A 25,672-nucleotide genomic window follows, 5' to 3' on the forward strand; every position below is an offset into this window, starting at 1 on the left:
GGTCTTAAGCGGGCAGAGCCCATGTACGGATTATAGGCAGCTGGGGTGGGGATGGGGGGCTGAGGGGCAAATACCTTCCCAGAGAAAGGCTTTTACTGAGGACTACAGAACTTTCTGTCTCCTCACCCCTGCCACTGTTGGTCTGCTCCCTTGCCATAGCCTTTGGGTAGCTTCGCGGCCTGCCAGGCCCTCCAGCGACCTGGACTTACTCTCCGCTTCCTGTCAGAGATGCTGTACCTTCACCCTGGTGGTCCTACTCTTTGGGTTTTAGTCACCATCCTCTGTGGTGCGGTTGGTTTGTAGGCTTGACTTCCTTATCCCTTGGCCTCAGCTCAGGGTGCCAAGGCCCTATCTGTCAATCTGTTCTCAGTGCCTTTCACCAAGATACAGATCTGTTTTTTTATAGGCCTTTAGGTGTCATTCTTTTCTCATTGCTTGGATTTCTGAGAGAACTCGTCTTCCCTATCTGGGTTCTGAACGAATTGAGAAATAAAATAAAATGTGGCAGGTGGAGGCTAACGAATAACTTTCATTTCTCCTAAATGAGAGGTTTGAAATCCCATCTTAGTGTGAGAATCAAATAAACTGGCTGACTGCATCCCAGGATTATTTAGGCCCCCTCCCCCCCAACTCAGCCATCCAGGGCCAGGGCAGGCCATCTTGCAGAGGGGATTCTGGGGAGCATTCAACTTGGAGGGATGACAGGGGAGCCCGAGCCACAAGCCCTTACACACCCGGACTTAGCAGTTCAGAAAACACCTCCTTGGGCAGAGTGTGTCTTGGGAGAGGAAAGTGTAGGAGTTTCCTCTTCCATTCCCTCCACATGGGAGAAGACATCAGGCTGGGGTAGGAGTATTGCTCCTGACCTTTAAGTTTGTGGTCATCAGAGATGGGGCCTCCCAGGTGTGGAGGGGAGCCATAGAGAGTCACGGTTCACTGGTCCAGGCCAGCCCCAGTGGAACCACTGTGCTTCTGATATTCTCCTGGGGCCCCTGGAGGGGTGGTTTGGGATGCACCAAACCCAGATAGCTCTGAGTCAGTGAGAACAGAGCAATCCGCAAGGCCACTCAATCCCTAAAGCTGCAAAGCCACCCTCCCATTTACTCCCCATTCCTAAACTCTAGCCAGCATCCAGGCTGGCTCTCCATAAAGTCCACCATGAGGTTGGATGACATTATGTAAACTTGAATCAACACCAACTACCCTGATTTGAGTGTTAATCTCCCGTTATCAAATCCCCAGGGAAAAGTAAGTCTTGAAGACCAACCCTTACAAGTTTGTCCAAAGTTGATGTCATTCACAGAAATTCAAGTCCACAGTCAAGGTTTCTTCTCCCTGTTAAAGCTCTAATACATTGAAGCTCTCAGTTGGTCCTCTGACTCCTTCCTGTGCTCTACCTCAGTTAGAGGCATGGCCTGGGTTTGTGGTGTGGTAGCTCCCCCAGGGCTGGGGCCATTCCCCCAGGGGCTGGGTCAGAGCTCTGGACGTTGGCTCCCTGAGAGCTCTCATTTTCTGAACATTCACATTTGCAGCTCCCACAGCCTCTCTCAGCTTTGGCTGCCCTGTGCTCACCTAATCTCAAGAATACATCATCCCCAGTCCCCTCCAGGGTCATCCCAGGCAAGGCAATTGTCTGAGAGCCTTCCTCCCTCCTGCTGGAGATCATGGGGAAGCCTCCACGTCCTGGAGAGGGAAGTAGGTGCACGGAACTGTCCTTACTTTCTCAGAGGCTTGATCTTTGGGATGCAGATCCTGTCACACGAAACCCACCTGGGAGAAATCTCCTAGCAAGAGGTTGCACTCTTCATTTCCCATTTTTTTTGCGAAGAATCTTCAATGTCTTGTAGGCATTTCTAGTCTGTGCCCTGATGGCTTGCTGCTCCTGCTCTTGTTAGAAAGTATTGTATGGGTGTGTGTGTTTGTGTGTGTGTGTGTGTGTGAGTGTGTGCGCGCGCATGCATACCTGCAAGTATGCGTACATGTGTGTATGAGAGGGAAAACCACACATTACAGATTTATGCTCACCGAGCCAGATGTGGTCCAGGTCCTCAGGCCTCAGAAACAATTGCCAGCCTGAAGGTCATCCTCTCAGCCCACCTTTACTCCAACTGGACAACCCCCTCTGCAGATCCTGAGGCTGGAGGGCCTGTGATTGCAATTAACACCTCCCATTCCCACCTCCACTTTCACCCCACCCTGCGCCAGCAGGCCCCAGTCAGACCATCCCTCTGCATGGGCCTCTTAGTCCTTTCTCCACGCTTGGATTCTTTAAGTTCTGTGGGCATGTTCCTGCAGAGCAAGAGCGTGTCTATGTGGTTGGCACCCCTGTTTAAGAACGTCTAAGGGTTTCCTATATTTGATCCTCTGGATAAGAAACATGAAGTCATCACCTGTCCCTGCGTTTCCCTCCTGGACTCTGAATTCATACTGAAATGTGGGACAGCTGGCCTATTGCTGCCGACCTCAACTTGCCCCTGATCTTGCGTAGCCAGCAACTCCCTTGTACCCAGTGATGCCCACAGTCATTTGCCCCCTCCAGTGTAAGGGTACCAGTGTAAGGGTGCCAGGTGCCTGGGCCTGTCAGGAAAACACAGCCACCAGATCATATGCTTCCTGTGTGCCAGAGGCTCACTGCCCTTGCCAGGGCCTGTGTGGGCTTGCTGTGGCCCTGGCCTCAGCCCTCTTGTTACTGGCTGAGGACAAGGTTGCTGTAAGCTGTAGTTTCTCAAAGCTGACCTGTCATCTGCCTGTGTACACTGTCAAGATCAGGCAGCTCTGTCTCCCCACTGAAGAGTTCAGAGCCCTTATTCTTACCTGCACAAGAAACCTCAACTGCTATTCTCTAGTTTTGGTTGCTCCTGATTCTTGCCTTTATTTTTTAGTGAGTCTTAGGGGCCCTAATAAAGACCACTCCCAGAACCTCCTGTTTCAGTTTTTTATTATGTAACAAATTATTTAAAGCATGGTGACTTAAAACTATACCAATTTATCTTACGGTTCTGTGAGTCAGAAGTCCAAAGTGGGACTCTGGGGGCTGAAATCAGGGGGCTGAAATCAGTGTCAGCTAGGTTGTTTTTCTTCTTGGAGGCTCCAAGGAAGAAACCGTTGCCTTTCCCTTTCTGGCTTCTAGAGGCTGCCCACTGTCCTAGGCTTATAGCCCCTTTTGCCATTTTCAAAGGTACCAGTTGTGGGTTGAGTCCTTCTCATGTCACATTGCTCTGATTTCCCTTTGCTTCTCTTTTCCACTTCTAAGGACACTTATGATTGCATTGCCTACCCCCCCCCCCCACCCTGTGCGTAATCTAGGATAATTTCCCCCATTTTAAGGTCAGCTGGTTAACAACCCTGATACCCCTTTGCCATGTAATGTCACATTCACAGGTTCTGGGGTTAGGACATGGGCCTCCTTGGGGACCATGGTCTGGTTCTCCATCCTTCCATACTTGTTGCCAACAAACATATATTCAGCCTGTTGCCACGTGAGTCCACTGGAACCCTGGTGCTCGAAATAGTCCCTGACCCCACCTGAGGCTCTTACAGGCAGTATCTGTGGGGTCGATACTCCTCTGAAGTTAGAAACTGCCCTGTGTATTCTTGGGGTGGATGGACAGGGCGCCACCATTCTTCTCTGGCTGAGTCTCCCAGCTGCTTTTTTGTACTTTTAGATAATGGCAGTAGACATGATAGAGGCTGTTATTTCCTAGTACCTGCTGAATCCCAGTCCCTCTTACATATTCCACATGCACTATTTTCGTTAAACATCCTTTAAACCATCCTCGTTTACAGATGATGATACTGAAGCCCAGAAAGGTTATGGCACTTACCATGGCCATACAGCCTCTAAGTAGTAGATCTGGGGTTCTGTTCCAGGTCTGTCTGCCTTTAGACTTTTTTCTCTCTTGATGATGACTCAGTGTTCTTCCTGTCTTGAATCATGACATCACCCAAATCTACCCAATAAAATCGTTGAGAATAAAGTCATATGTGTGCTCTTCCTCACAGTGAGTATGTTGTTAGCACTAGACTTGTTGGCATCACACCATCCCTGGCACCACTTGGCACACCTGACATTTCCCATCAGCTCACGTGGCGTTACTCAATGTCCATTTGCCTGGCCAAGCAGTCTATCTCAGCAAACAGAACTACTCATCCAGCTACATACCTTTATGTCCACTTGTTCAATTTTAATGCAAATATTTTATATTTACCTGTAGAAATGCACCATTATATACCCCCTGAAACATGTACGCACATCTTGTGATGTCACGAAATATTGGGCTTTATTTTCTTAAAGTAAGTCTCGATTGTATTAGGTATTGGCAGTGTGATATGAGGTGTGCCCCATGCTTGTTTCTCAAGTCAAAATATATTATTAGGTTGTGAATCGGTTCTAATACTTAAGTATACTAACTAATTATTGAAACTGTTCATTTTTATTGCAATGGATTTTTAACCATTGGAAAACATGCTTTCTTGTACATGCATGTTATATACAAATGCACTTGATTAGTTAATTCTCTTAACTATGTCATAGAACCGTTGTGTTTTAGAACTGTCACTTATCTTAACAGTAGCCTGTAAGAAGTGCTTGTTCTCTGGGTGGGGTCAGGTGACCTGTTAGCTGGGCTACTCCCTGGACCATCAGGACCCAGTTTCCTGGCTCCTAGTATGAGTCTCTGCCCTTGTCCTTATGACTTCTCCAGAAAACCATCACTAATGAGAATCCGTGCTTGTTGTTTTTGGATTCTTTGATATATATATCTTTGTGTATCTTAATTTTAAAAATTTTTCCTTAGGACAACTACACTTTTGCCCAACCTGGGATTCAAATGAAAGTAAAGATGTTGGAAGAACTTGTAAGCCGGATTGACGGTAAGCCAGTTTCCCGGGTAGCCCCTCACTTGGGGGCTGGGAGGAGGGGCTTGGTCAAATGTGCAACATGGTAGTGATCCCTGCCAATGTGAATGGGCGCTGTCTTTTCCCAGCCTGTGGCACCACCATGCACGGTTGCTGCTGTGCGTCCTTCCAAGGCAAGGTGCCAGACCCTGAGCCACTTCATTCCTTTGTATTAAGGCCATATAATCAGAATTCAGTGCAGCCACTTGCAGGAAAATAATGAGTGTGCACCAGAAGCAGCCAGCGTTCACTCCTTATTAAGCCTGATGATTGTCAGAATCTGGCGGCCAAGTGGTTGTTTATGGCTGTGCTTTGGCATTCTATTCCCTGCCTTCACACCCATTTTGCCATCAAGGATGCTGGAATAATTTCTCTACAGAATGCAATCAATTACCAAGTCAGGAAAGAACATCTTTAATATTATAGGAAAATTATAGTATGTGCTCAGGCAATTTTAGATCATGCTTTCATGTTTAAGTAGGGGGTTTTGAGATAACCTTTTACCTTCATCCTTAAAATGATTTCCTCAATGATGTGCTGACTGACATTCTGCACTAGAAGATTTTAATTAAGTGAAAGTTGAGAGATAATGCATGCCCATTCCCAGCACAGTCTCCTGGTAGTTTGTGAAATTAATGAACAGAGCACTAACAGCATGATGCCAAGCAGGATCAGGCGGGTATTTGTGACACCAGCCGGTCAGTGATGAGGGACAAAAAAGAGAATACTCTTTCATGAAGAGTCGCCTATAAGCTTGGCAGTTGCTTTCATCAAATGTGCGGAGAAGTTGTACTTTAAAATCTCGGTGTGGTAATATGCAGCACAGTGACAGCTTCTTGAGTATTTGCAGGTTACTGCATCTTTTGTTTCCCTTGCTGTGCCTTTAGTAGTAGAAAACAATAAAAGCATTCTTCCCTGGAAAGGTACTTGGTTTGGGAAACTATTGAATGATGTTGTAGAATGGAGTCATACAAATTATAAACTCCATTTTACACCTTCATTGAATCTGATTTTCAACTCCGTGTCTAATGGTTTTTACCTAATCTCTATATTATGGAGTTTTACAGAGGTCTGCCAGTAATACTTGATTTGATTCAGTATCATATTTAGTTGCTTTTCAACCTATTTATTCAAAATACTGCATTTTTGCTTACATAGATGCATTTACATACATTTATTACTAACTTCATGGTGAGATGTTTTCTGATATTGTTGGATTTTTCCCTATGAGCAGTTTCACAAGTGTTCCCCAGTCTCATTTAGTTCTTTGAAATATGATTTGAAGTAGATGTGAATCACACTTTCTTAGCAGGCTCTTTTTTCCTCTTGTGTCCTTTAGAAGGCATATTTTATATTTTCTTGGAGGTTGGAAAGTTGTTCTTAGTGCTCGTTTGTTCCACTGCTGCAGCTGAATTGATTTTCCTCTGGTGCCCTGGTTTAGAAAGAAACATGTTGCAGATATGCTGGATGATTGTTTAAAAGAACAGCACCAATGACCAAAGGAATCCCACCAAACCTCTACTTTTTAATAAATCATATTTTTATTTTCAGTGTGGCTCCTGAAGAGGGCATTTTTATTACACAACTTTTTATTCATAGGTTCTTTCTTCATAACAGAGAATATTCTTTGGCATAATAGGTTAAACTATGTAATCTGTTTGTTTCTGTCCTTCTGATGAAACTTCTAAGAAAATACAGAATTTCTATGATGGAATCAAAATAAGAATGCCTGGGCTTTCAAAGTAGCAGACACTCAGGGTTTCTGCAGTTTGGGGTCTCTTTGGCATCGTGCTGGGAGCCATGATTCCTCAGTACCCACTTGAGAGAAGGATCCAGAGGCCTCAGGCAAATGAAGTTCCCACTCTCCTCTCCCCGTTTCATCTCTCAACGCTGGGAGAAGAATTTGTAAGCTTGGAACTTTTGCCGAGACTGTAAAGATTTTATTAAGGGCAGGATATGCTAGGAAGAAAAATTGCTGTTTAGAAAAACTGCTACCTCATTTCTGCATTTTAGAGGAAGGATGCATTTATTTCAGAAATGTTTGGCATTTTGGTGGAGGAAAACACCTTCATAGACTTTTTGATTAAGAAAGGTGAGGCTTTATGGGCAGGGCTTAGATAAGAATGGTTTAGAAAAGAACTAAATTGTGCTGCAAGATGAAGTTAAAGGAATTTTAGAGTTCCAGCAGTAGTGTAGTAAGGATATGTACTCAGAAGTCAGAAAATAATGGAAAACTAGAAAAGGAAAAAGGTCTAGGGAGACGGAAGCGCACAGTAAGATGGTTAGAGGGAAGGACCTAAAGAGTGACAGTCACCAACATGTTTTCTAATGTGGAAGGATGGTTAATTCTAATGAATTTCTAAAAAGCACTATTTTTCTTCATTAAAGAAGTTATAGGTTTATAGGAAAATCATGCAGAAAGTACAGTTCCAAACTGTGCTCACCCCACCCCTATCCCCTGCACATAGTTTTCCCTATCATTAGCACTTTACATTAGAATAGTACTTTTGGTGCAGTTGATGAAACAGTGTTGTATAGCTATACTATTAACCATACCCCATAGTTTACTTTAGAGTTTACTGTGTGTTGTACATTATAAAAGTACTTATAAGTTTCCTATTTTGAGTTGTTTTGTAACACCTCTCTCTTACCTCCAGATGTTTAGTGAAAATATGGTTCCAGAGATGTGAGGGTGCTATGAATGAAGAACGAGGGTTGTAGCCATAGTGAATGCCCAGTGGCAAGGAGGATGAGTGGGGAGCAGTGATCCATCTTGAGAAAGAGGTCAACCAGCTAATGAGAAACTTCAAGGGAATCTCCTGCAATCTTTTCAGAAATTGTAGAATTTTACAGAATGAGGGGTTGAGCCACTTAATTTGGAATTAAGGAAAAGTGTGAGAGTAGGAGGAACTTCTTCCTGCAGTGGCTTCCAGATAATGCCAACCAAGTTTCCCATTGAAGACAACTAAAAAAACTGGATGAGATTAAAAAAAAAATCCATAAAGTAAACAGAGAAGAAATTTATTAAAAGTATTGAAGAGCTAACAAGAAAGCAAAGACTTCGTGGGCCAGCAATCTAGGAGAAAACTAGCCCCCAGAGAAGTCAGCCTAGTCTGGGGGAATTTGCTAATTCAGAAGAAATAATCTCTAAGTGAGTTGTAGTTTTGATAGCCTGATGGAGTGAGAAGGTTAAATCCTGGTTTTATCAAGATAGACAGTCTGAGAGGCTCTCATATACTTTCTGAGACCAAGAGCAGTGACACATAAGGGTAAAGTAGAGGGAAACAGTTCTCATACAGTCCTGCAGTCTAGCTGATTTCACCTGGGAAAAGGCCTGTTGGAAACTTGATTAGGGTGATTCTATACTGTAACACTCAAAATGCTCAGAAGAAGCAAAGCAAAATCTTTTCTGGAAGAAGGTGTCAGTATTCAAATTATTCTTACAATATTTGTTGAAATGACTTGCAGAAAGTCAAAGGTCTTCACACGCATTCAATACTCCATGAGTGAGAACGAGTAGAAACTACAGCTAACAGAAACAGGCCTACAAAAACATGAGATTTTTTTTTTAAACTTTTTTAATTGTACAGTATAACATATATACAAAGCACAGAAATAAAAGAGCAATAGTTTTCAAAGCACTCTTCACAAAGTGGTTACAGGATAGATCCCAGAGTTTGTCATGGGCTACCATATGTTCCTCTCATATTTTTCCTTCTAGCTGTTCGAGAATATAGGAGACTAGAGGGCTTAAATACATGTTTATCATCACAATCGACTTTTTTTCCCTTCTTTTTTGTGAACAATAACATATATACAAAAAATTAGAATGCTTTTAGCTATTTGGGATCTCTTTCCCTTCCAGATGAATTTGGTAGTTAGCTTTTCCAAATCTTCAAAGTAGGTTGTTGGAATTTTGATTGGTACTGTGTTGAATCTGTAGATCGATTTGGGGAAAATTGACATCTTAACTATATTTAGCCTTCCTGTCTATGAGCAGGAAATGTCTTTCTATCTGTTTAGATCTCCTTTGATTTCTTTTAGCAATGTTATGTAGTTTTCTGTGTATAAGTCCATGTCCCTAGTTAAGTTCATTCCTAAGTATTTGATTCTTTTAGTTGTTGTTTTGAATGGAATTTTTTCCTTAACTGACTCCTCAACTAGCTCATTGCTTGTGTGTAGAAATGTTACTGATTTTTGCACATCAATTTTATATCCCATCACCTTGCTGAATTTGTTGATTAGCTCAAGTAACTTTGCTGTAGATTTCTCAGGATCTTCCAAGTATAGTATCATATCATCTGCAAATAATAAGAATTTTACTTCTTCCTTTCCAATTTGGATGCCTTTTATTTCTTTGTCCTGCCTGATTGCTCTAGCTAGAACTTCTAGCACAATGTTGAATAATAGTGGTGATGGTGGGCATCTTTCTCTTGTACCTGATCTCAGTGGGAAGGCTTTCAGTCTCTCTCCATTGAGTACAATGCTAGCTTTGGTTTTTTGTATATTCCCTTTACCATATTGAGGTAGCTGCCTTTGAGTCCTAACTTTTGGAGTGTTTTTATCAGAAAAGGATGCTGAATTTTGTCAAATGCTTTTTCAGCATCAATCAAGATGATCATTTGACTTTTCCCTTTTGATTTGTTAATGTGCTGTATTACATTAATTGATTTTCTTGTGTTGAACCATCCCTTCATTCCTGGTAATAAAACCCACTTGGTCATAGTGTATAATTCTTTTAATGTGTTGCTGGATTCGATTTGCTGTTTTATTGAGGATTTTTGCATCTGTGTTCGTTAGGAAGATTGGCTTGTAGTTTTCCTTTCTTGTAAAATCTTTACCCGGTTTTGTTATGATATTAGCTTCATAAAATGAGTTAGGTAGAGTTCATTTTTCCTGAATTTTTTGGAGACGTTTGAGCAGGAATGGTGTTAATTTTTTCAGGAACGTTTGATAAAATTCCCCTGTGAAGCCATCTGGCCCTGGACTTTCCTTTGTAGGAAGATTTTTGATGACTGATTGAATCTCTTTACTTGTGATTAGTTTGTTGAGGTCTTCTGTTTCTTCCTGAGTCAGTGTAGCTTGTTTGTGTGTCTCTAGGAATTTGTCCATTTCATCTAAGTTGTTTAGTTTGTTGGCATATAGTTGTTCATAGTATCCTCTTACGATTTCTTTTATGTCTTCAGGGTCTGTGGTAACACTCCTTCTCATTTCTGATTTTGTTTATTTGCATCCTCTCTCATTTTCTTTGTCAGTGTTGCTAGTGACCCATCAATTTTAATGATTTTCTCAAAGAACCAACTTTTGGTTTTATTGATTCTTTCTATTGTTCTTTTATTCTCCCATTCATTTATCTCTGCTTTAATCTTTGTTATTTCTCTTCTCCTATTTGCTTTGTGCTGTTCTTTCTCAAGTTCCTCCAGGTTTACTGTTAAATCCTTGATTTTTGCTCTTTCTTGTTTTTTAACATAGGCATTTAAGGCAATAAATTTCCCTCTCAGCATAGCCTTTGCCACATCCCAAAAGTTCTGTAAAGTTGTATTCTCATTTTCATTCATCTCCAGATAGCTGCTGATTTCTCTCGCAATTTCTTCTTTGACCCACTGGTTGTTTGAGAGTGTGTTATTTTATCTCCATGTATTTGTGAATGTTCTCACTCTTTGGTAATTATTGAGATCTAGATTCATCCCACTGTGATCAGAGAAAGTGCTTTAAATAATTTCAGTGTTTTTAAATTTATAAAGACCTGTTTTGTGCCCCAGCATATGATCTACCCTGGAAAATGTTCCATGAGCAGTAGAGAAGAATGTATAACCTTGTGCTTTGGGGTGAAATGACCTATTTATGTCTTTTAGGTCTAATTCATTTATCAAGTTATTTAACTTCTTGATTTCCTTGTTGATCTTCTATCTTCTATTATAGATTATTCTGTTTCTAGAGGAGAGTGGTTTATTGAAGTCTCCTCCTATTATTGTTGAAACATGTATTGCTTCCTTCAATTTTGCCAATGTTTGTCTCATGTACTTTGGAGCTCCTTGATTGGAAGCATAAATATTTATGATTTTTATATCTTCTTGGTGAATTGACCCTTTAATTAGTATATAGTGTCCTTCTTTGTCTCTTATGATGTCTTTATATTTAAAGTCTATTTTGTCCAATATTAGTATAGCTGCTCCTGCTTTCTTCTGATTACAACTTGATGGGAGATCTTTTTTCATCCTTTCACTTTCAATCAATTTGTATCCTCGTGTCTAAGATGAGTCTCTTATAAGCAGCATGTAGCTGGATTATGTTTCTTAATCCATTCTGCCCATCTGTATCTTTTAATTGGTAAGTTTAGTCTGTTAACATTCAAAGTTATTACTGAAAAGATGTTTCTTGGTTCCACCATCTAATCTTTTTTATTTTATTTGTCAGATCTATATATTCTTTTCCCTCTTTCTCTTTGTATTCTGTAAATTACCCTTAGTGTACTCCTCAATTCTGTGCCTTCCTCCAGACCTCCCTCTCTTTTCTTTTTTTTTTTCAGCTGGCAGAACTCCTTTTAGTATTTCTTTCAGGACTTCTTTGCCTGTGAAAGCTTTAATGTCTCCCTCAATTTTAAAGGACAATTTGGGTACAGAATTCTTGGCTGGAAGTCTTTCTGTTTTAGGATCTTGAATATATCATATCCCTGCCTTCTCACCTCAAGGGTGCTAGGTGAGTAGTCTGAACTCAGTCTTATTTGATTTCCCTTATATGTAGTAGATTGTTTTTCTCTTGCTGCTGTCATGATTTTCTGCTTCTCTTCACCATTTGACAGACTGATTAATATGTGCCTTGGGGTAGGCCTATTTGGATTTATTCTGTTTGGAGTTCTTTGCGTTTCTTTGACTTGTATATTTATGGCCTTTATGAGGGTTGGGAAGTTTTCCCCCATTATATCCTCAACTTTTCTTCCTAGCCCTTTACTCCTCTCTTCTCTTTCTGGGAAACCAATGATTCTTATATTTGTGTGCTTTGTTTTGTCTGTCATTTCCCTGAGTTCACATTCAGTTTTTTCCATCCTTTTTGCTATTTGCTGTTTTGAGTCTTTAAAGTCAGTTATCACATCCTCTGTATCACTAATTCTTTCTTCTGACTCTTCACATCTGGTGTTGTGTGCCTCTAGTATGTTTTTATTTGGTCAGCAGAGTCTTTAATCTCCGTGACTTCTGCTATTTTTCTATTTATTCTTTCAAAGTCCTCTTTGTGCTCTTCTACTATCTTCTTGATCTCCTTTATGTCATTTGCTATCCGTTTATTTTATTAAGTAGAGTTGTATGAACATCTTTGATTAGTTGTTCCAGTGTCTGTGTCTCTTCTGGTGTTTTAATTTGGTCATTAAGCAGGACTATATCTGTCTGTATTGTGATATGCTTAGTGATCTTCTGCTGTCTTTGTTGCATGTAGATATCTTGATTGATTTACTTTGGGAGTTGATTTCTTTCAGTAGTCTAAGGCCTTGTATTTGTGGAATGGTTGTACAGCAGGGAGCAGGGCATGGGGTGGGCATTCAGTACGGTGATTTGTTTCAGGGCAGGTATGGGCGCAGGTATGGGGATGTTACACTGTTGCTTGTGAACGTGGGACACCCAGCGGCCAGGGAGTATGTAGCTGTGTGTGGGTGCACCAGTCTGGGGGATGTAACCCTGGTGTGTGCTGGTCTAATGCACTGGGCCCTTTGTGCGTATGCGGAAAGCTATGGCAGCTGGTCAGCATTATGCCTTTGTAGATTGGGGGCAGATGTGACCCGGCTGTGCAGGTCAGCACTTTCTCAGAGCTGGGACGTGAGAAAAAAAAAGCATGAGATTTTTAAATCTCAACAGACTCATCTTTATTATGTATGAAGTGAAAAGAAAAGCTCAAAAAGTTTTGAGAGGAATTGGAAACCATAGAATTTGCATATGAGATTTGCAGAATGACCAGATAGGACTTCTGGAATTGAAAAATATCATTACCAAAATTAAGAATTCAATGGGCAGATGTTTTGGTTTGCTAAAGCTGCCAGAATACAGTATACCAGAAATGGATTGGTTTTTATAAAGGGGATTTTTAAGTTACAATTTACAATTCTGAGGCTGTGAAAATGTTCAGATTAAGGCACCAAGAAGAGGATACCTTCTCTCAAGAAAGGCTGATTGTGTCTGGGGTTTCTCTGTCACATTGGAAGGTACATAGTGATGTCTGCTGTCTTTCTCTCCCAGCTTGTGGGTTCAAAAGGTTCTTTCAGCTCCCTCTGAATCTCTAGAAGTCTGTCATTTGGTTTCATCTCTTTTTGCTCCCCATGTCATCTCTGAGTTCTCTCTCATAGAGGACTCCAGGAAAGGATTAAGACTCACTTTCAATGGGCAGGGTCACATCTCCATGGAAACAACCTAATCAAGAGGTCCCACCCAAAAATAAGTCTGCCCTCATAAGATTGTATTAGAAGAGCATGGCTTTTCTGGGGTACATAACTGTTGCAACCTGATATGTATGATGCATACCATACCTCTTACCCCTCCCTTTCATTGATCACTAACATTTCAATCTACTACATTTATTTTAACATTTGTTGCCCCTATTATTTATTTATTTTTGATCTGTATGTTTTACTCATCTGTTGATAAGGTAGATAAAAGGAACATCAGACACAAGGTTTTCACAATTACACAGTCACATTGCAAAAGCTATATCATTATACGTTCATCTTTAAGAAACATGGCTACTGGAATACAGCTTTACATTTCCCTCCAGCCTCTCCATTACACCTTAACTAAAAAGGTGATATCTATATACTGCGTAAGAATAATCTCCAGGATAACCTCTCAACTCTGTGTGGAATCTCTCAGACATTGTCACTTTATTTTGTCTCATTTCACTCTTCCCCCTTTTGGTCAAGAAGTTTTCTCAACCCTTGATGCTGAGTCCCAGCTTATTCTAGGATTTCTGTCCCACGTTGTCAGGAAGGTCCACACCCCTGGGAGTCATGTCCCACGCAGAGAGGGGGAGGGTGGTGAGTTTGCTTGTTGTGTTGGCTGGAGAGAGAGGCCACATCTTAGCAACAACAACAAAAAAGAGTCCCTAGGAGTGACTCTTAGGCCTAATTTTAAGTAGGCTTAGACTGTCCTTTGCGGGGTTAAGTTTCATATGAACAAATCCCCAGATTGAGAAATCTGCCTATTGCTTTGGTTGTCCCCACTGCTTGTGAGAATATCAAGAATTCTCTACATGGGGAAGTTGAGTTTTCCCCCTTTCTCACCATTCCCCCGGGGGGATTTGGCAAATACTTTTTTATTCACTGTTCAAATCACTCTGGGATTTATCAGGGCATCACTCTGGACAGACCTACAAAATCTCATGCCCTACTTAAGGTTACATGTGCTTATGGTGTTCAATTAAGCTGTTCATGTAAGTTATATTAGGAAATGCACTAGTCAAATATAAATTTTGTACCAAATAAACATTTTTTTGCTTTAGCCTCACACCTAAATTCATTTAAAATATGAATTACCATCTACTTTCAACACCCTGCAGTATTAACATTCCTTTGTTGTTCCTCATACAAAAACATTTTTGAATTTGTACATTTAGTCACTTATTATATACTCTAGGCATTTCTAGATCATACCATCTCAGTCTTTATCATTTATCTTTCCTTCTGATTTCATTTGTGCCCCCAGGCTTCCTCCGTCTTTGCTTCTCACATTTGGCTTCATTCAGTGTTCTAGCATTACTGTGCTACAATCAGTTAGTATTGTGCTATCCATTTCTGAATTTTTATAATCAGTCCTGTTGCACAATCTGTATCACTTCAGCTCCAATTACCCAATATCTATCCTATTTCTATCCGCTGATGATCTCTGTTCTTTTTTTTTTTTTTTTTTTTATTTTAATTTTTTTATTAATCAAAAAAAAGAAAAGAAATTAACACAACATTTAGAAATCATTCCATTCTACACATGCACTCAGTAATTCTTAGTATCATCACATAGATGTATGATCATCATTTCTTAGTACATTTGCATCGATTTAGGAAAAGAACTAGCAAAACAGCAGAAAAAGATATAGAATGTTAATATAGAGAAGAGAATTAAAATAATAATACTAATAATATATATATATATATAAAAAGGAAAAAGAAAAAAACAAAAACAAAAGATACAAACACACAAACAAACAAACAAAAAACCATATTTCAGGTGCAGCTTCATTCAGTGTTCCAACCTAGTTACATTACACTTAGGTATTATTGTGCTGTTCATTTTTGAGTTTTTGTATCTAGTCCTGTTGCACAGTCTGTATCCCTTCAGCTCCAATTACCCATTATCTTACCCTGTTTCTAACTCCTGCTGGTCTCTGTTACCAATGATATAGTCCAAGCTGATTCTCGAATGTCGGTTCACATCAGTGGGACCATACAGTATTTGTCCTTTAGTTTTTGGCTAGACTCACTCAGCATAATGTTCTCTAGGTCCATCTATGTTATTACATGCTTCATAAGTTTAGTCTGTCTTAAAGCTGCATAATATTCCATCGTAGGTATACGCCACAGTTTGTTTAGCCACTCCTCTGTTGATGGGCATTTTGGCTGTTTCCATCTCTTTGAAGTTGTAGATAATGCTGCTATAAACACTGGTGTGCAAATGTCCGTCTGTGTCTTTGCCCTTAAGTCCCTTGAGTAGATACCTAGCAGTGGTATTGCTGGGTCGTAATCCATTCTGCCATTCTATGTCTTTTGATTGGGAAATTCAGTCCATTAACTTTTAGTGTTATTACTGTTTGGATAATATTTTCCTCTACCATTTTGGCTTTTGTATTATATATATCATATCTGATTTTCCTTCTTTCTACACTTTACTCCATACCTCTCTCTTCTGTCTTTTCGTATCTGACTCTAGTGCTCCCTTTAGTATTTCTTGCAGAGCTGGTCTCTTGGTCACAAATTCTCTCAGTGACTTTTTGTCTATAAATGTTTTAATTTCTCCTTCATTTTTGAAGGACAATTTTGCTGGATATAGGAGTCTTGGTTGGCAGTTTTTCTCTTTTAGTGATTTAAATATATCATCCCACTGTCTTCTAGCTTCCATGGTTTCTGCTGAGAAATCTACACATAGTCTTATTGGGTTTCCCTTGTATGTGACAGATTGTTTTTCTCTTGCTGCTTGCAAGATCCTCTCTTTCTCTTTGACCTCTGACATTCTAACTAGTAAATGTCTTGGAGAACGCCTATTTGGGTCTATTCTCTTTGGGGTGCGTTGCACTTCTTGGATCTGTATATTTAGGTCTTTCATAAGAGTTGGGAAATTTTCAGTGATAATTTCTTCCATTAGTTTTTCTCCTCCTTTTCCCTTCTCTTCTCCTTCTGGGATACCCACAACACGTATATTTGTGCGCTTCATATTGTCATTCAGTTCCCTGATTCCCTGCTCAAGTTTTTCCATTCTTTTCCCTATAGTTTCTGTTTCTTTTTGGAATTCAGTTGTTCCATCCTCCAGTTCACTAATTGTAGCTTCTGTCTCTTTAGATCTACCATTGTAGGTATCCATTGTTTTTTCCATTTTTTCTTCTTTGTCCTTCACTCCCACAAGTTCTGTGATTTGTTTTTTCAGATTTTCTATTTCTTCTTTTTGTTCAGCCCATATCTTCTTCATGTCCTCCCTCAATTTATTGATTTGGTTTTTGAAGAGTTTTTCCATTTCTGTTCGTATATTCAGCATTAGTTGTCTCAGCTCCTGTATCTCATTTGAACTATTGGTTTGTTCCTTTGATTGGGCCATATCTTCAATTTTCCGAGCGTCATCCATTATTTTCTGCTGGTGTCTGGGCATTTGATCAGATCTCCCTGGGTGTGGGACCCAGCTGGTTGAAAGGTTTTTCTGTGGAATCTCTGGGCTCTGTTTTTTTTTCCTGCCCAGTAGGTGGCGCTCGTGGCGGTCGTTTGTCTGCGGGGCAGTCGGCCCGGGAAACCGCGCGTGGAGGCGGGGGTCGCTGGCCGTGGCTTGGGGGAGTGCTGGTCCAAATTGCCCAGCTGGCCCGAGACGCCAAGCGTGACGGGAGGGCCCCGCTATCCAATGTTCCCAGTCAGACCGGGGAGCCACGTGCGTGGAGGGGACCCCAGACGCAAGCCACCCCAGCCGGGAAAATGTGCACCCCTCGGGTATCTCACAGCAGTGGATTCTCCCTACCCGTTCAGCCGTTCCAGAATGGGGTACGCTGTCTTTTTTGGTCTCTGTCGTGACTCCAGGAGCTGTTTTGTATTGTTTCTGTTTCTTTAGTTGCTTTTCTGGAGGAGGAACTAAGACCCGCGCGTCTTACTAAGCCGCCATCTTCTCCGGAAGTCCTGATCTCTGTTCTTAACTGAAAATTCTCCATGTTCATTCATTGATGTTAGTTCATATCATTGAGAGCATACTCTTTTGTCCTTTTGTTTCTGGCTAATCTCACACAGCATAATATCCTTAAGGTCCATCTATGTTGTTACATACTTCATAACTTAATTCTGTCTTACAGTTGCATAATATTCCATTGTATGTATATACCACAGCTTGTTTAGTCACCCATCTGTTGATGGACATTTTGGCTATTTAAATCTCTTGGCAATTGTAAATAATGCTGCTATTAACATTGGTTTGCAAATGTCCATCTGTGTCCTTGCCCTCAGGTTCTCTGACCTAGCAATGGTATTGCTGGGTCATATGGCAATTCTATACTTAGCTTCCTGAGGAACTGCCACACTGTCTTCCACAGCGGTTGTACCATTTTACATTCCCATCAACAGTTGATAAGTGTGCCTCTTTCTCTACATCCTCTCCAGCACTTGTCGTTTTCTGTTTTATTAATAATGGCCAGTGTAGTGGGTGTGAGATGATATCTCATTGTGGTTTTGATTTGCATTTCCCTAATAGCCAGGGAAGTAGAGCATCTTCTCATGTGCGTTTTGCCATTTTTGTTTCCTCTTCTGAGAAATGTCTGTTCAAGTCTTTTGCCCATTTTGTAATCGGGTTGTCTATCTTTGTGCTGTTGAAGACAAATATTGTCTCCCATTGTGTAGGCTGTCTTTTTACTTTCCTTTTTTTTTTTTTATTAATTAAAGAAAAAAAAATTAACCCAACATTTAGAAATCATTCCATTCTACATATGTAATCAGTAATTCTTAATATTATTACATAGATGCATGATCATCATTTCTTAGTACATTTGCATCGATTTAGAAGAAGAACTAGCAAAACAACAGAAAAAGATATAGAATGTTAATATAGAGGAAAAATAAAAATAATAATAATAGTACAAAAAAAAAGACAAACAAACAAACAGACAGACAAAAAAAAAACCTATAGCTCAGATGCAGCTTCATTCAGTGTTTTAACATGATTACTTTACAATTAGGTATTATTGTGCTGTCCATTTTTGAGTTGTTGTATCTAGTCCTGTTGCACAGTCTGTACCCCTTCAGCTCCAAATCACCCATTATCTTACCCTGTTTCTAACTCCTGCTGGACTCTGTTACCAATGACATATTCCAAGTTTATTCTCGAATGTTCGTTCACATCAGTGGGACCATACAGTATTTGTCTTTTAGTTTTTGGCTAGACTCACTCAGCATAATGTTCTCTAGGTCCATCCATGTTATTACATGCTTCATAAGTTTATTCTGTCTTAAAGCTGCATAATATTCCATCGTATGTATATACCACAGTTTGTTTAGCCACTCGTCTGTTGATGGACATTTTGGCTGTTTCCATCTCTTTGCAATTTTAAATAACGCTGCTATGAACATTGGTGTGCAAATGTCCGTTTGTGTCTTTACCCTTAAGTCCTTTGAGTAGATACCCAGCAATGGTATTGCTGGGTCGTGTGGCAATTCTATATTCAGCTTTTTGAGGAACCGCCAAACTGCCTTCCACAGTGGTTGCACCATTTGACATTCCCACCAACAGTGGATAAGTGTGCCTCTTTCTCCGCATCCTCTCCAGCACTTGTCATTTTCTGTTTTGTTGATAATGGCCATTCTGGTGGGTGTGAGATGATATCTCATTGTGGTTTTGATTTGCATTTCTCTAATGGCCAGGGACATTGAGCATCTCTTCATGTGCCTTTTGGCCATTTGTATTTCCTCTTCTGAGAGGTGTCTGTTCAAGTCTTTTTCCCATTTTGTAATTGGGTTGGCTGTCTTTTTGTTGTTGAGTTGAACAATCTCTTTATAAATTCTGGATACTAGACCTTTATCTGATATGTCATTTCCAAATATTGTCTCCCATTGTGTAGGCTGTCTTTCTACTTTCGTGATGAAGTTCTTTGATGCACAGAAGTGTTTAATTTTGAGGAGCTCCCATTTATTTATTTCCTTCTTCAGTGCTCTTGCTTTAGGTTTAAGGTCCATAAAACCGCCTCCAATTGTAAGTTTCATAAGATATCTCCCTACATTTTCCTCTAACTGTTTTATGGTCTTAGACCTAATGTTTAGATCTTTGATCTATTTTGAGTTAACTTTTGTATAGGGTGTGAGATATGGGTCTTCTTTCATTCTTTTGCATATGGATATCCAGTTCTCTAGGCACCATTTATTGAAGAGACTGTTCTGTCCCAGGTGAGTTGGCTTGACTGCCTTATCAAAGATCAAATGTCCACCATAGATGAGAGGGTCTATATCTGAGCACTCTATTCGATTGCTTTGGTCGATATATCTATCTTTATGCCAATACCATGCTGTTTTGACCACTGTGGCTTCATAATATGCCTTAAAGTTAGGCAGCGCGAGACCTCCAGCTTCGTTTTTTTTCCTCAAGATGTTTTTAGCAATTCGGGGCACCCTGCCCTTCCAGATAAATTTGCTTATTGGTTTTTCTATTTCTGAAAGATAAGTTGTTGGGATTTTGATTGGTATTGCATTGAATCTGTAAATCAATTTAGGTAGGATTGACATCTTAACTATATTTAGTCTTCCAATCCATGAACACGGTATGCCCTTCCATCTATTTAGGTCTTCTGTGATTTCTTTTAGCAGTTTTTTTGTAGTTTTCTTTATATGGGTTTTTTGTCTCTTTAGTTAAATTTATTCCTAGGTATTTTATTCTTTTAGTTGCAATTGTAAATGGGATTCGTTTCTTGATTTCCCCCTCAGCTTGTTCATTACTAGTGTATAGAAATGCTACAGATTTTTGAATGTTGATCTTGTAACCTGCTACTTTGCTGTACTCATTTATTAGCTCTAGTAGTTTTGTTGTGGATTATTCCGGGTTTTCGACGTATAGTATCATATCGTCTGCAAACAGTGATAGTTTTACTTCTTCCTTTCCAATTTTGATGCCTTGTATTTCTTTTTCTTGTCTAATTGCTCTGGCTAGAACCTCCAACACAATGTTGAATAATAGTGGTGATAATGGACATCCTTGTCTTGTTCCTGATCTTAGGGGGAAAGTTTTCAATTTTTCCCCATTGAGGATGATATTAGCTGTGGGTTTTTCATATATTCCCTCTATCATTTTAAGGAAGTTCCCTTGTATTCCTATCTTTTGAAGTGTTTTCAACAGGAAAGGATGTTGAATCTTGTCAGATGCCTTCTCTGCATCAATTGAGATGATCATGTGATTTTTCTGCTTTGATTTGTTGATATGGTGTATTACATTAATTGATTTTCTTATGTTGAACCATCCTTGCATACCTGGGATGAATCCTACTTGGTCATGATGTGTAATTCTTTTAATGTGTTGTTGGATACGATTTGCTAGAATTTTATTAAGGATTTTTGCATCTATGTTCATTAGAGAGATTGATCTGTAGTTTTCTTTTTTTGTAATATCTTTGCCTGGTTTTGGTATGAGGGTGATGTTGGCTTCATAGAATGAATTAGGTAGTTTTCCCTCCTCTTCGATTTTTTTGAAGAGTTTGAGGAGAGTTGGTACTAATTCTTTCTGGAATGTTTGATAGAATTCACATGTGAAGCCATCTGGTCCTGGACTTTTCTTTTTAGGAAGCTTTTGAATGACTGTTTCAATTTCTTTACTTGTGATTGGTTTGTTGAGGTCATCTATTTCTTCTTGAGTCAAAGTTAGTTGTTCATGTCTTTCCAGGAACCCGTCCATTTCATCTAAATTGTTGTATTTATTAGCGTAAAGTTGTTCATAGTATCCTGTTATTACCTCCTTTATTTCTGTGAGGTCAGTAGTTATGTCTGCTCTTCCATTTCTGATCCTATTTATTTGCATCCTCTGTCTTCTTCTTTTTGTCAATCTTGCTAAGGGCCCATCGGTGTTATTGATTTTCTCATAGAACCAACTTCTGGTCTTATTGATTTTCTCTATTGTTTTCAATTTCATTTATTTCTACTCTAATCTTTGTTATTTCTTTCCTTTTGCTTGCTTTGGAATTCGTTTGCTGTTCATTCTCCAGTTCTTCCAGGTGGACAGTTAATTCCTGCATTTTTGCCTTTTCTTCTTTTCTGATATAGGCATTTAGGGCAATAAATTTCCCTCTTAGCATTGCCTTTGATGCGTCCCATAAGTTTTGATATGTTGTGTTTTTGTTTTCATTCGCCTCGAGATATTTACTAATTTCTCTTGCAATTTCTTCTTTGACCCACTCGTTGTTTAAGAGTGTGTTGTTGAGCCTCCACGTATTTGTGAATTTTCTGGCACTCCGCCTATTGTTGATTTCCAACTTCATTCCTTTATGATCCGAGAAAGTGTTGTGTATGATTTCAATCTTTTTAAATTTGTTAAGACTTGCTTTGTGACCCAGCATATGGTCTATCTTTGAGAATGATCCATGAGCACTTGAGAAAAAGGTGTATCCTGCTTTGTGGGATGTAATGTCCTATAAATGTCTGTTAAGTCTAGCTCATTTATAGTAATATTCAGATTCTCTATATCTTTATTGATCCTCTGTCTAGATGTTCTGTCCATTGATGAGAGTGGGGAATTGAAGTCTCCAACTATTATGGTATATGTGTCTATTTCGCTTTTCAGTGTTTGCAGTGTATTCCTCACGTATTTAGGGGCATTCTGGTTCGGTGCGTAAATATTTATGATTGTTATGTCTTCTTGTTTAAGTGTTCCTTTATTAGTAGATAGTGTCCTTCTTTGTCTCTTTTAACTGTTTTACATTTGAAGTCTAATTTGTTGGATATTAGTATAGCCACTCCTGCTCTTTTCTGGTTGTTATTTGCATGAAATATCTTTTCCCAACCTTTCACTTTCAACCTATGTTTATCTTTGGGTCTAAGATGTGTTTCCTCTAGACAGCATATAGAAGGATCCTGTTTTTTAATCCATTCTGCCAGTCTATGTCTTTTGATTTGGGAATTCAGTCCATTAACATTTAGTGTTATTACTCTTTGGATAATATTTTCCTCTACCATTTTGCCTTTTGTATTATATATATCATATCTGACTTTCCTTCTTTCTACACTCTTCTGCATACCTCTCTCTTCTGTCTTTTCATATCTGAGTCTAGTGCTCCCTTTAGTATTTCTTGTAGAGCTAGTTTCTTGGTCACAAATTCTCTCAGTGACTTTTTGTCTGAGAATGTTTTAATTTCTCCCTCATTTTTGAAGGGCAATTTTGCTGGATATAGAAGTCTTGGTTGGCAGTTTTTCTCTTTTAGTAATTTAAATATATCATCCCACTGTCTTCTAGCTTCCATGGTTTCTGCTGAGAAATCTACACATAGTCTTATTGGGTTTCCCTTGTATGTGACGGATTGTTTTTCTCTTGCTGCTTTCAAGATCCTCTCTTTCTCTTTGACCTCTGACATTCTAACTAGTAAGTGTCTTGGAGAACGCCTATTTGGGTCTATTCTCTTTGGGGTGCGCTGCACTTCTTGGATCTGTAAATTTAGGTCTTTCATAAGAGTTGGAAAATTTTCAGTGATAATTTCTTCCATTAGTTTTTCTCCTCCTTTTCCCTTCTCTTCTCCTTCTGGGACACCCAGAACACGTATATTGGTGTGGTTCAAATTGTCCTTCAGTCCTGATCCCCTGTTCAAATTTTTCCATTCTTTTCCCTATAATTTCTGTTTCTTTTTGGAATTCAGATGTTCCATCCTCCATATCACTAATTCTATCTTCTGTCTCTTTAAATCTATCATTGTAGGTATCCATTGTTTTTTCCATCTTTTCTACTTTATCCTTCACTTCCATAAGTTCTGTGATTTGTTTTTTCGTACTTTCTATTTCTTCTTTTTGTTCAGCCCATGTCTTCTTCATGTCCTCCCTCAATTTATCAATTTCATTTTTGAAGAGGTTTTCCATTTCTGTTCGTATATTCAGCATTAGTTGTCTCAGCTTCTGCATCTCGTTTGAACTATTGGTTTGTTCTTTTGACTGGGCCATATTTTCAATTTTCTGAACGTGATCCGTTATCTTCTGCTGGCGTCTGGGCATTTAGTCAGATTTCTCTGGGTGTTGGACCCAACAGGTTGAAAGATTTTTCTGTGAAATCTCTGGGTTCTGTTTTTCTTATCCTGCCCAGTAAGTGGTGCTCGTGGCACACATTTGTCTGCGGGTCCCACCAGTAAAAGGTGCTGTGGGTCCTTTATCTTTGGAAAACTCTCGCCCTGGCGTAGGTTCGCTAGCCGAAGCGGCTTGTAAGAGAGCCAGCTGGCCCGGGGATCCGAACGCGGGGAGGGTCGCTGGCCGCCACAGCCCGGGAGAGCGCCCGTCTGAATCTCCTAGTCGGCCCGGTACCCCAAGCGTGGCAGGAGGGCGCCAGCCACCGTGGCCCGGGAGAGTGTACCGTTCACAGCCGGACCGGGAAGTTATGTGTTTGGAAGGGACCCTGGTCTCCGTTCTCTGTGGCCTGGGGATCTCCAAACCAATTCTCCCAGTTGGTCTGGGGGGCCACGCGTGGGGCGGTGCCAGCTGCCCCGGCTTGAGGGGACCGCGTGTCCAATTCTCCCAGCTGGCCCGGGAAGGAGGGAGGGAGGGTCTCCGGTCTCTTGCCGCCCTGGCCCGGGGAAGCCTGCGCCCCTCGGCTATCTCACCGGAGCGGGTTCTCCCAGCCAGTCAGCCGTTCCAGGATGGGGTACGCTGTTGTTTTGATCTCTGTTGTGGCTCCGGGAGCTGTTCTGTATCGTTTCTACTCCACTAGTAGCTGTTCTGGAGGAGGAACTAAGATCCGCGCGTCTTACTAAGCCGCCATCTTCTCCGGAAGTCTCTTTTTACTTTCTTGATGAAGTTCTTTGATGCATAAAAATGTTTAATTTTGAAGAGTTCACGTTTCTTTCTTTCTTTCTTCAGTGCTTGTGGTTTGGGTGTAAGGTCTAGAAGACCACCTCCTTTTATAAGATTTATAAGATATTTCCCTACATTTTATTCTAAAAGTTGTATGGTGTTAGATCTAATGTTCAGCTCTTTGATCCATTTTGAGTTAATTTTTGAATAGTGCATGAGATATGAATCCTCCTTCATTGTTTTGCATGTGGATATCCAGTTCTCTAGGTACCATTTATTGAAGAGACTGTTCTGTCTCAGGTGAGTTGGCTTGACTGCCTTATCAAAGATCAATTGTCTGTAGATGAGAGGGCCTATATCTGAGCACTCTGTTCGATTCCATTGGTCAGTGTATCCATCTTTATGCCAGTACTATGCTGTTTTGATCACTGTAGCTTCATAATATGTCTTAAAATCAGGTAGCATGAGACCTCCAGTTTCATTTTTCTTTCTCGGGATATTTTTAGCTATTTTGGGCACCCTGCCCTTTTAGATAAATTTGGTTATTGGTTTTTGTTTTTCTGAAAAGTAAGTCTTTGGGATTTTAATTGGTATTGTTTTGAATTTCAAAATCAATTTAGGTAGAATTGGCATCTTAACTATATTTAGGCTTCCTGTCCATGAACATGGTATGCCCTTCCATTTATTTATGTCATCTGTGATTTCTTTTAATTTTTTTCTTTGTATAGGTCTTTTGTATCTTTAGTTAAATTTGTTCCCTAAGTATTTTATTCTTTTGGTTGCAATTGTAAATGGAATTTTTTCTTGATTTCCCCCTCAGGTTGTTCATTACTAGTGTATAGAAACACTGCAGATTTTTGAGTGTTGATCTTGTAACCTGCCACTTTGCTGTACTCATTTATTAGCTCTAGTGGTTTTGCTGTGGATTTTTCAGGGTTTTCAATATATAGTATCACGTCATTTGCAACCAGTCAGAGTTTTACTTCTTCCTTTCCAATTTTGATGCCTTATATATCTTTTTCTTGTCTAATTTCTCTGGCTAGACCTTCCAGCACAATGTTGAGTAACAGTGGTGATAGTGGACATCCTTGTCTTGTTCCTGTTCTTAGGGTAAAAGTTTTCAGTTTTTCCCCATTAAGCATTATGTTAGAAGTGGGTTTTTCATATATTCTCTTTATCTTGTTGAGGAAATTCACTTCTATTCCTATCCTTTGTAGTGTTTTCAAGAAGAAAGGATGTTGAATTTTGTCAAATGCCTTTTCAGCATCAAACAAGATGATCATGTGGTTTTTCTGCTTTGATTTGTTGATATGTTGTATTACATTAATTGATTTTCTTATGTTGAACCATCCTTCCATACCTGGGATGAATACTGTTTGGTCATGGTGTATAATTGTTTTGATGTGCCACTGGATTCAATTTGCAAGAATTTTGTTGAGAATTTTTGCATATATATTCATTAAAGAGATTGGGCTGTAATTTTCTTTTCTTGTAATATCTTTGTCTGGTTTTGGTATGAGGGTGATGTTGGCTTCATAGAATGAGTTAGGTAGGCTTCCCTCCTCTTCAATTTTTTAAAAGAGTTTGAGCAGGATTGGTACTAAT

General features: G+C 39.9%; 1 protein-coding gene across 1 annotated transcript in view; it reads left to right on the forward strand.

Annotated features, from left to right (window-relative positions):
* The window catches only part of TBC1D22A (TBC1 domain family member 22A), a 493,060-nt gene that overhangs the window by 293,101 nt on the left and 174,287 nt on the right, over positions 1-25,672 (forward strand). Inside the window, exon 10 of the mRNA XM_077169200.1 lies at positions 4,797-4,872. Coding sequence (XP_077025315.1) covers positions 4,797-4,872 — 76 coding nt within the window. The remainder of the gene's footprint in view (positions 1-4,796; positions 4,873-25,672) is intronic.

This window comes from Tamandua tetradactyla, chromosome 7 (genome assembly GCF_023851605.1).
Source record: "Tamandua tetradactyla isolate mTamTet1 chromosome 7, mTamTet1.pri, whole genome shotgun sequence".
Taxonomy (NCBI): Eukaryota; Metazoa; Chordata; class Mammalia; order Pilosa; family Myrmecophagidae; genus Tamandua; species Tamandua tetradactyla.